Source organism: Gobio gobio, assembly GCF_949357685.1.
Source record: "Gobio gobio genome assembly, chromosome: 6".
In the NCBI taxonomy this organism is placed as follows: domain Eukaryota; kingdom Metazoa; phylum Chordata; class Actinopteri; order Cypriniformes; family Gobionidae; genus Gobio; species Gobio gobio.
The window spans coordinates 21410766-21422732 of NC_137102.1; the positions used below are offsets into that span (position 1 = coordinate 21410766).

An 11967-nucleotide genomic window follows, 5' to 3' on the forward strand; every position below is an offset into this window, starting at 1 on the left:
AATTTAGCATATAGCATTTATTTATATATATATATATATAAAATTGGGATGAAAGTGTATGTTTTATTTACAGTAACTAGAATTACACATTTTTTAAGTCTGAATAATTGTTTAAAATGGCTTAAGATGGAGAATAACATGTCAGGTCACAGCTTCTATGAAAATTGTGCATAGGCTGCAGATATTGAAAAATCTGACCTCTGTTCTGTTTTTTTAAAGATACTGAGTCAAGTGCCTACGTCGAGTGTTATAAAAACTCTCTGTTAGCCATATGGCATCTAAACCAGGTTCTTAAATAAGACTTTTGTATGCTTATGATGTCTAGTACATACACATACAGCAACCAAACGTTTGGACACTCAATTTGTGTCTCATGATTGAAGTTGTGGACTGCTTTTGCTACAGAGCTGCCTTTTCATTTACAACACACCTCTCTTTCTCTCTCCATTCATATAAATGCCAGCTGTCACTATCCATAACAAAAAGCTTTTAATCTTCTGGGTTGTGTTAACTGTGATGTGCTGCATTGAAGTACCTAATGTGTGATGTTTTTGTTGAACGCGCTGCGCTCAGAACTACAGCTACACTCACCTGTCTGCCGGAGACCTCCTGAGAGAGGAGCGCAGCCGCACGGGCTCGGAGTTTGGTCAGCTCATTGACAACTACATCAAAGAGGGCAAGATAGTTCCAGTTGAAATAACCATCAACTTACTGAGAAAGGTGATTACACTTGTCTGTCCTGTTTTACAAGCCCATCAGTCCAGTCAAAGGGATTGTAGAAGGGAGCCGGAACATTAGCAGTTGACATTTTCAAACAGATTGAGAAATATTACTGAGAGTGAACTTGATAACAAATATGTGCAGTTTTACCATCGGGGAGGAGAGTTCAAAGAGCGGTCGGGTTCATAATAATAGGCATAAATCATAACTCTGCCGATACCATTACAAAACGGCCAAGCCTCTTTAAAGCAAAGTTCTAATTCAGATTCACCTTTTGTGAGTTGAGTTGCAGATTAGACATTCATTTTATCTAAAACATTTTCAGATATTTGTTTTTCAGTTTTTGGTTACACTTTATTTTAGGGTGTCTTTGTTACAGTGTAATTATAGGACCCACTTTATATTAGGTGGCCTTAACTACTATGTACTAACATTTAAGTGAATAATTTGATACAATGCACTTATTATGTACATACATGTTTTGACATTTTAATACATGTTCTTACATTTTTAAAATGACCTGCATGTAATAGACCCTTTTCACAGACTGTGATGACGCGTAAATCCTGCAATGTTTTTTGTATAAAAAATAAAAAAAATTATATATATATATATATATATATATATATATATATATATATATATATATATATATATATATATATATATATATATATATATATATATATATATATATATATATATAATGTACATTTATAACACTAATACTTTGTATTTTATTACTTTTGCATCAAATTACCGCTCCTGTGAGGGTTTTTCTAATACAGCGTCTATGGGAGTGATGGTAAAAATTAACATATTTCTCTCTTTTGACTGCCGTTTTCAATCTCACTCTATTTTTTTCCTCTTTTTGAAAGTTGTGAAATCACTATTGTGCCGTTTTTCTTTTGCTATTTGAGCAAATGGGCACACAAAAAAATTATTAATGTATTCTCTCATTCACAGCTATAATATTTAACCCAACTATGACAACTTCCACTCTGAGAAACCCGGAAATGTGAAAAGTGTCTATTACATCTGTAATTACATTTATAATTTCACTGTTGATCATCATGTTCTTATTAACATCATGTTCTTACCATAGGATTAGAGTTAGTGTTTGGATTAGGGTTAGTTGCATGTAATTATGCATCATTTACTGTTATTACTACTGGAAGTACATGTAACAAGAACACAAATAAAGTGTTTCCCTTTTTTTGTTGTAAATATGCATTTGGCAGGCGATGGAACAGACTATGAAAGTTGATGAAAAGAAGTTTCGCTTTCTCATTGATGGTTTTCCACGTAACCAAGACAATCTGCTGGGGTGGAACACTGTAATGGATGAGAAAGCAGATGTCAAGTTTGTTCTTTTCTTTGACTGCAGTAATGAGGTGAGGATGAACATATTTTCAGGATATTTTTGGTTTATTTATTGTTCTACCATTGCAGTTGATTTAAATGGCATCTAACTAGATGATCTTTGACATGGTCATGGAAAAACTCTTCTGAAATAAAATGTAGTGTAACTTTTTACATTATCTAAACAAAAATATGGAATGTCATTTCAGCTAGTTGTGTATTTCAGGTGTGCATTGACAGATGTTTAGAGCGGGGAAAGAGCAGCGGACGCACTGATGATAACAGAGAAAGTCTAGAGAAGAGGTACTTCCTCTCTATAATAACTTATTAAATAGCAGATATATTGCCAATCATGCATGCAAAGTATACAGTAAAGTGACCTCAGAAATTTGCATTGTATTTGGAAAATGTGGCACTCACCAGAGTTATATTGGGTTGCGCATTTCATTTGCCTTAACTTAACCTACGAATTCTTGTTTAATTGTCAGGATCCAGACTTACCTTCAGTCCACACGGCCCATTATAGAGCAGTACGAGAAGCAAGGGAAGGTGCGCACGATTGATGCCTCCCGGTCAGTGGATGAGGTATGATTGATCTTTTTTTTCCCCTTTAAGCCTGAATTTTTGGGGGGAGTTTTGTGTTAAAGGGTACACAAAATACAAATTATTTTATTATTCTTTAATAACTGAAACTAAAAAGGCACAAATAAAAAAATATTAAGGACACAAGGATCTCGGCAAAATTGCTATAGGTGCACTCGCAATCCATATACACCAAGATCATGATCTTGTGATAAACTTTTCAAAAGTTATGCAAAATTAATCAATTCTTTTCAGATCTCTTGACCTGTAGTTAGTGCTGCAACAAAATTTGGCATGTACCCTTAGATCATGGTGCAAATGAAGCGTACCAATTGTCATTTCAATAGATCAAAGAAAGGCTGAGATACAGCCTCTCATCCAATTTTTGATCAGTATTGTTAACTGTACATCATTGTAACTTTTGATAAGATGTGAAAAACAAAACAAAAAATCTGTTTAGTCATTTCTGTGTGTCTTGGGACAAAAGGAGGAGTAGAATACTTAAAGGGTTAGTTCACCCAAAAATGAAAATTCTGTCATTAATTACTCACCCTTATGTCGTTCGAGACCCGTAAGACCTCCGTTCATATTCGGAACACAAATGAAGATATTTTTGTTGAAAGCTGATGGCTGAGAAAGGCTTCAGATAGGCCTCCATTGGCATTCAGTACACTTATACTCCCAAGACCGATAAAAGGCACTTAAAATGTCGTTACAAAGTCCATCTCACCACAGTGACTCTACAATAATCTTACGATGTGACGAGAATAGTTTTTGTGCGCAAAAAAAAATCAAAATAACACCTTTATCCAGCTTGTTATTGCCTTCCGCGTGTGCCTCCACGACGCATGCGCGAGAATATGACGTAGCGCCGGGGCTCGGGATTCCATGAAATGCCACTCTAACCCCATTTTGAGCACTACGCCGAGACCTAAAGCACGATCAATGTAGAATCCAACAGCTGAGATACGCGCGTCTTCCTCTGATTGTAAACAAATCACTTCTGGGTCATCTGTCCGAACGCCGGATCTGCGTCATATTCTCGCGCATGCGTCGTGGAGGCACACACGGAAGGCAGTAACAAGTTGGAAAAAGGTGTTATTTTGATTTTTTTTTGCGCACAAAAACTATTGTCGTCGCATCGTAAGATTATTGTAGAGTCACTGTGGTGAGATGGACTTTGTAACGATGTTTTGAGTGCCTTTTATCCATCTTGGGAGTATAAGTGTACTGAATGCCAATGGAGGCCTATCAGAAGCCTTTCTCAGCCATCAGCTTTCAACAAAAATATCTTCATTTGTGTTCCGAATATGAACGGAGGTCTTACGGGTCTCGAACGACGTGAGGGTGAGTAATTAATGACAGAATTTTCATTTTTGGGTGAACTAACCCTTTAACATTTCAAAATAGCGACTACTGTAATGGGCAGAGTCTAAATGTAAGACATTGATTATGATCAGCATGAGAAGAGTAATCATTAATCAATTTTGTTTCTATGCCAAAGTTTTCAAAAGTTATAGCAAAAAGAAAAGTAAATTTTTGAACTGCAGATGGTGCTATGGAGTAAGTTGTAGAGACCCCAAAATTGTTCAGATTACTATTCTGCATACAAATTTTGACATTTTCCTATGTACAGTTGATAGGGCTGTCATAGTCTGTCATTGTGGAGGAATAATATTAAAGTGCCCTTATTATGCTTTTTTATTTTATTTTGGAGGTCTCCTACAACAGTTTTACTTACATCCAAGTTGAGACCTATGCAGGACGGATATTTCCTGCTCCCGCAGGATTCTGTCCCGCTCCAGCGTGCTGGGGACTATTTTCAGGCGCTGAGTAATAATCAAGTAAACTTTGCTGTCGTACTATGGGTGCAGCAGGCGCAATGATATTACGCAGCGCCTGAAAATAGTCCCCAGCACGCTTCCTGTGCAAGCAGGTTGTCACGTGGTTATGTTGATGGAAGTTAGCCTATTTTCAGGGTTGCGTAATATCATTGCGCCTGCTGCCCCCATGGTACGGCAGAAAAGTTATTTGATTATTACGCAGGAATGAGAAAATAGGTCCTAGCCATATTGGCCTAGAAAATCGCAAATTTTCATTTTCCGTCGGTCTTAGTACACAATGTAACTAGCAGAAGCAGGGCTCAACATTAAGCCGGTTCACGTGCTTGTCCTTTGGACAAGTAAATATGTCAGTCCGAGTAAAAAATTTGCTTGTCCGATTTTTTTTTTTTTTTTTTTGGTGTGTGTTGTAAATATAATTTATTCTGAAGCAATATTCTCATCAGTGTTCAATCAGTTTTGACACATTTATATCTGCATATTTGTGATATTTTGACCTTTTTATAAAGGGCTTTTTTTCCTGAATCTTATTAAATATAGGCTATGTTTCAGCTTTCATTTTATTTATTTTTTTAATTTGATCTACAAATTGTATTCGAATAAGACACTATAGGGCTGTTACCAATCAAATTAAATAATTTACACACACACAAAAAAAATTACAACTGCATTAAATAATGTAATGAGATTGTTTTAAATATGTTTGAATATACAAATAAGAAATAAACTAAAGGTGGCAGCAGGTGACCGTCTTAATGAGTGAGTCATTGAATCATTCATTTAAACAATTCATTCAAACGGATGATTCATTCAGTAACACACAGTTGCTGTGAGAAGCTTTATGGTTCTGCTGTGATCTTTGTTTGGAACTATTTTTGCTGCTGAAATCAAACAAAAACAGTGAATATTGCATCTAAAATGTAAGTAACTTAATGTTAATTAATTGTTTATGGAACTGTCATATGAAATCAGTGTCATTTTCAGTCATGATGGTATTCAGGAAAATAGCACTCTTGGTTCTGTGATGTTGCTTTACTGTAGGCTATCATATGTTATAAATATAAAAACTCCACAATTTGTAATGTTAACCGTGTACGTTAACTGAGTTTCTTTGTATGAGCGGCGCTCATTTGTTGTGATTTCTCCTCGAGAGGCTGCGCGAGCATCAACAGCGCAACCTTGTTACCGTCAGTTCATTATACATTATATATTATTATCCACTATCGATTGCCAATTACACTAAATGAATGCGGAATTATTGTTGCATTTTGTTGATTCCCTAGTAATTTTTTTGACGTTTTAATCAGCTTGTTCAGTCAGGCAATTCAAATTCTCTTTCACTTGCCCCTTCAAAAAAATCCACTCTTCCCGGACAAGCGTTAATGTCGAGCCCTGAGAAGTGTCAAGTTTTAAATACGGAAATATCGAAAGTCTTTGGTCATTTTTGAGTGAGATGCTAACGATCTAATCAGATGCATCAATGATCTATGCTAAAAGTGCTACCGCCAGATCCGGAGATCGGCTGAATGGGTTAGAAAATGGTAACACTAAACTGTTTAACTCTAGGGGAGTCGGAAAATGAGCCTATTTTCAAATAAAGTGGATTATGCCTTTAAATGCATCTGATTGGCCATTGCGTGCAATAAATCAACATGTATGTCTGTGATTGGCTACATTGCACAATACTGCAAAAACTCGCGAACATTAATGATGGCATCGGTTTTTCCGTATCAATTCCAGCACGAGTCCTTATGAAGTGCAGCAAAGTGGATTCACAGTGAAGACAACACGAACCAAACTCTTCCAGGCCTCCGCTACAACTTCAGTGTTAGAGGGCGGGTCAAAGTAGACGTTGTTTGCAGGCGGCAAATGAAGATCATAGGCTGGAATTATGCAAATTTGTTACATTGTTACATAGGTATGCAACAAGAAGTGAGACTGGAATTACTGACGACTCTTTTCAGGATCATTCAGTTTAGAATCAATTCTTTCCTTTAGAAGACAATAACTTTATTTGTCGCGCACTTTGATCTTTAAAACTTTGCAGACCTTTTACATTTTCAAAGAGCTCTATTACACACTACATGAAAGGGAATATTTGAAAAAGAATAACAGGGGGCACTTAAATAAAGAAGCCAACAATTACAATTGGGGCTACAGCGCCTTTGGCGTTTGGCCCCTAAATAACACTACTGTTTACAATGCCATAGCGCTGTAGAGGTAAATGTGGGTATAATATACATCCTACCATCTTCTTGGGCTTCATTTTGCTTCCTTTAACTTTCTTTCAGGTGTTTGCAGATGTGAAGAACATTCTGGATAAAGAAGGCTAAACACTTCCACAGCAAAAATCCAAATTCTTGAAAATGAAGGTGTCTGTTTATTGATGTCGGTAGTGATATGCCTCCTTCATGTATCAATATATATATATATTTACATTTTTACTCATTCTACAGTAAAATAGGGTTTTTTTTAGACACGAGAGTGCGCTTATATCTGTGTTTGTAAGTCTGAAAGGAAAACACTTTGAGCAAACAATCCATACTTGTTCAATATTACACTAAAGAGGAACAATATTTCAGTAGAGAATAAGGCAAGCTTGAGCAATAGCATTCAGGGCACTCCTATAGGAACAAAACATGCACGCATTTGCTCTTAACTTGAAGATTATCATTCTTATCATATGTGAAAGAGATGCTTAGAAACGTCTACCATTCAGTGTATAAAACACAATTAGAAATAAGCCAAGAATAGGTTGGAAAATGCTTCTGCACTTAACCATTTCATTCTCCAAGCAAATGAGTGATTATAAATGACCAACAGGAAGTAAGAGCATTTTAGATTTCAAGACCTGTTTGTGTTATATTTGGTGATCTTTTTCGCATTGTTTTGCATAGTAATCCACAGCAGGTTCTGAGGACCTATTGCTGGCTACCCAAGAATTGAGAACTCAATTTTAGCTGTACATTTTCTTTTATCATATTGTGGCGGCTGTATTCCAAACACATGCCATCTTTGCTCAGGCAGTAGATTTTAAGATGTGGGGAATGGGGGCTCATGTTTTTATTTGATTTTCTCAGCGTCTTTGGCGTCGTTCATGAATAAACTGAATTTGTCATATTGATGTGACGGTTCAATCTGTTCAGATTGTGTCCGTAAATAACTTAAAACAGTACATGAAATATCAAGGATGACAGATCCTGCTGAAGAAAAATAAATGTTCTGATTTTGAACATCTTCTGACTCTTCCAGTCGAATGCCTAATTTGAGTTTTGCAAGATTCTTACCTCAATATTTCAAAATTCTGCATTACAGGAGAAGAACAAAGCTTAATTAACATATTGGACAAATTAACTTTTTTTTGTTAAAAATGAACAATCAATCCTTGCTTTTGTCTTAACCTGATTCACTATGGTAAGCCTTCTATAAGTGTTTATATTTTAGTTATAAGTGTTTATATTTCAGACCTGTCGGGATGGTTTTCGCTGGAAATTGCATACACACAGGCATGTGACGTATGCATCTCGTCATATCTCTAAATAGAGAAAAGTTGGTGTATAGCTTGGGAGTGGAATAGGTTACATACAAACAATAGTATCCAGCTGCAGTGAGAAAGCTTGACATGGAGCAGCTAAATCTCGCACTTCCATGGAATCACCTGTTAAATAAACGCCGAAAAACATGGAGAGTCTCCTGTCAAAAATATAATGTGACAGAGCTTGTAATAAAACAAGAATCAACATTGGCTTGGCTTTCCGTAGATTGTGAGAACTGAGGGATTTGAAATGTAAAAGAGATGCGGAGAGGATGTTTTTATTCCAGGTGAGTAAGGTATTTTATTGAACTGAAAAATTGCCAAGCTCTCGAACTTTGTAAAGCATCATCTGTAGTAAAGGTTTATATTCATCGACAGTCATGCAGAGCTGAAGCACAACCAAAACAATGTTCTGCCGCAAAATGCATGTGCTTCTGTTTTTTTAACTGCTAGAGGGAATTGGTGTACCTTTAAACTAATGCTTTGAAGTTGGTTACATCCTAGCAACTCTATTATTTCAACCTTGTCACAATACATTTGTAAATGATAACTTTGTAATAGCCTACTGTTTAAAAAAAACATGTTTAAAAAAAACCAAACATAATTGAATCCTAAAAATGTATGTTTTCAAATAGTACGAAGTTTTTAACATTGATAATCAGAAATGTTTATTGAGCATCAAATCATCATTAGAATGATTTCTGAAGGATCATGTGACTGAAGACAATGATTCTGAATGATGTTGAAAATTTCCATCACAGGAATAAATTACATTGTAAAATATATTAAAATAGAAAACGGTTATTTTTAGTTGTAATATTTCACAATATTACTAAAAGTTTTCTTTTAGAAATGGATCGTTATGCAGTTTTTTTTGTTGTATGAACTTGACATGGCTAATATACAGCGAGTGTGTATGAAATACTGATGATTATTTGTCTATTAAGAAACTTCTGTTAACTTGATATTGTAAAGATGATTTTAAAATGGGGGAAATATCACAGCATTACATTGTTGAACAGAAAGTGAGGGACAAAGAAATTCTGCATCAGGAATATACAGTGAAATCTCTTTTGAGTCATTTTAGTTAAAGGTACATTTTTACTCTATACACCTCTTTAAACTGATGTATATAAACATGGATTTGAAGTTTTATTTTAAAAGGTAATTTGGATTACATACAAAATGGTCACACCTCTTAAATAAACTTTTTCGTTGTAATATTATCAGTTACTTTCAGTAACCAGCAGTCAATAAACACTTTAAACAGGAAAATAAATACATAGTCATGGTTCAGGCCCTGTATATTAACTGAAAGTTTAAAGCTGTAAAGTATAATCCATGCCTGTGAAAGAACCTCTCATGTTGCAGCACAACAATAGTGGCACTTAAGAAGACAAAGCTACGTTCAGACACAACTTGTTTTTTTTTTTTATTTGTGGAAGGACCAGGTGAGCTTGTATAGTAACCTCTGTACTTTTGTAGGTGAATGAATCAGCGGTACACTTCCACCGCCTAGTGTTAAACAATGTGGAAATACAATGGATGATTAGGTTCTATAGTTTTGGACATTAGCCTACATGTACTGTATGTAACTCTAATATGCCTGAACAAACCACTAGTTGACATTTAACATGTTCATTCACTTGTCTTTATTCATCACCAACATTTTAGGTTAAAATTGATACGTGTTGGAATGAAATGTATATTTTATGTTAAGTTTATCACTTTTTCCCTTTACAATAAGGTTCCAGTTCCCCGACCCGACCCACACTGTGACGTGGGAAAATCAGATAACGCAGTGAAAAACGCCCTCTGTTTATGGCCTCGCCCACTGATCTAGTAACTCCTATTAATATCCTGCAGAGATCATACTTGTTTAGGTAGCTAGCTTGAAGCCAGTGGGGCTGGTAAGAACAGGTCCAGTCTAGTCAACTCAGGAAAAGGAGTCTTTTATTATGCACCCAAGCAGGTATTGAGTGTACGTGTGAAGGTATGTGTACGTGTGTGTGGTTTCTACAAAAAGGAACAAAATACAGAGCTTTAGTTTCACAACAACGCCAAATCAGGTAAAAGTTATATAAGCAAGAAAATATACATTTATACCAAACTTAACAAAAGGGAATCTTCAAATATCAAACAAAGGCACTTGCATGGTACAGAAAGTAAGTGGTAAAAAAGGGTAACGCTCTGGGTAAAGGTGCTGTTAAAGCCTGTGAGAAAATCTTGAACGGCTTGAAATTTGGTGGGTGGAGCTTAAAGGGTTAGTTCACCCAAAAATGAAAAATCTGTCATTAATTACTCACCCTCATGTCGTTCGACACCCGTAAGACCTCCGTTCATATTCGGAACACAAATGAAGATATTTTTGTTGAAAGCTGATGGCTGAGAAAGGCTTCAGATAGGCCTCCATTGGCATTTAGTACATTTATACTCCCAAGACCCATTAAAGGCACTTAAAACGTCGTTACAAAGTCCATCTCACCACAGTGGCTCTACAATAATTTTACGATGCGACGACAATAGTTTTTGTGCGCAAAAAAAATCCAAATAACACCTTTATCCAACTTGTTATTGTCTTCCGTGTGTGCCTCCACGACGCATGCGTGAGAATACGACGTAGCGGCAGCGTTCGGGAATCCATGAAATGCACACTTAAGCCCCATTTTGAGCACTACGCCGAGACCTAAAGCACGCTCAATGTAGAATTCAACAGCTTCCTCTGCTTGTAAACAAATCGCTTCTGGGTCATGTGTCCGAACGCCGGATCTGCGTGAAATTCTCACGCATGCGTCGTGGAGGCACACACGGAAGACAAGAACAAGTTGGATAAAGGTTTTATTTCGATTTTTTTTTTTTTTGCGCACAAAAACTATTGTCGTCGCATCGTAAAATTATTGTAGAGTCACTGTGGTGAGATGGACTTTGTAACGACGTTTTAAGTGCCTTTTATGCGTCTTGGGAGTGTAAATGTACTGAATGCCAATGGAGGCCTATCTGAAGCCTTTCTCAGCCATCAGCTTTCAACAAAAATATCTTCATTTGTGTTCCGAATATGAACGGAGGTCTTACGGGCGTCGAACGACATGAGGGTGAGTAATTAATGACAGATTTTTCATTTTTTGGTGAACTAACCCTTTAACAGGGAAATGAACATAGGTGTGGCACTTGCCTTGAGAGTGCAGCTTAGAAATCTAAGGAGTTCCCAACAAGTATTTATTCATCTTTGTTAGGGTTAGTTAATAAATGCAACTGTTCATTGTTAGTTCATGTTAGCTCATGTCCATTAAATAATGTTAACAGATATGTTTGTTTGAATAATGTATTTGCAAATGTTGAAATTAAAATCAAATAAGATTAATAAATGCTTTATAAGTATATTTCATTGTTACTAACTACATTAGTTAAAATGTCAAAAATAGAACCTTATTGTCAAGTGTTACTGCATTTTTAAAATGTTGTCTTCTAATTATCATCTCATAAAACCATGTATAATAATAATAAAAGTACTGGAAAAATTTAGTTTACAGTTTTTTTTACGATCGCTATGTCAATATTTTCAATTCTTTTAACAAATTTCATAAACTCTTAACACACCTACAACACACAATTGCCAAAACGGTTAATTTTATGCTCAAAATCACACGTTGTAAACTTAACTCCAACACTAATTTTCAAAATACAATAATTCACTAACACAATGCACTATGTCTCCAAAACCCTAACACATATTCTCTTCCAACAGGAACATTTAGTCAATCATAGCACTATGCCATAAAAACACTAACACTAGATGCACTTGCTGCTATTGCACTTCTGGTTAGACCTAAACTGCATTTCGTTGCCTTGTACTTGTACTTGTGTAATGACAATAAAGTTGAATCTAATCTAATCTAATCTAATTACAGAAACTGCATTATTTTATGT

The 11967-nt window shown here is 35.8% G+C and overlaps 1 protein-coding gene across 2 annotated transcripts in view; it reads left to right on the forward strand.

Moving 5' to 3' along the window:
- cmpk (cytidylate kinase) overlaps positions 1–9311 on the forward strand; it is a 12031-nt gene extending 2720 nt beyond the window's left edge. Inside the window, exons 2-7 of one of the 2 annotated variants that reach the window (XR_013816679.1) lie at positions 574–720; positions 1962–2114; positions 2309–2385; positions 2571–2667; positions 6246–6423; positions 6797–7742. Coding sequence is in view for 1 of the 2 variants with exons in the window: in XM_079819155.1 (XP_079675281.1) it covers positions 574–720; positions 1962–2114; positions 2309–2385; positions 2571–2667; positions 6797–6838 (516 nt within the window). In the remaining variant the exon portion in view is untranslated. Of the gene's footprint in view, positions 1–573; positions 721–1961; positions 2115–2308; positions 2386–2570; positions 2668–6245; positions 6424–6796 lie in introns of both variants that reach the window. The other variant, XM_079819155.1, reaches the window with a different exon arrangement.
- Positions 9312–11967: the final 2656 nt, after the last annotated feature.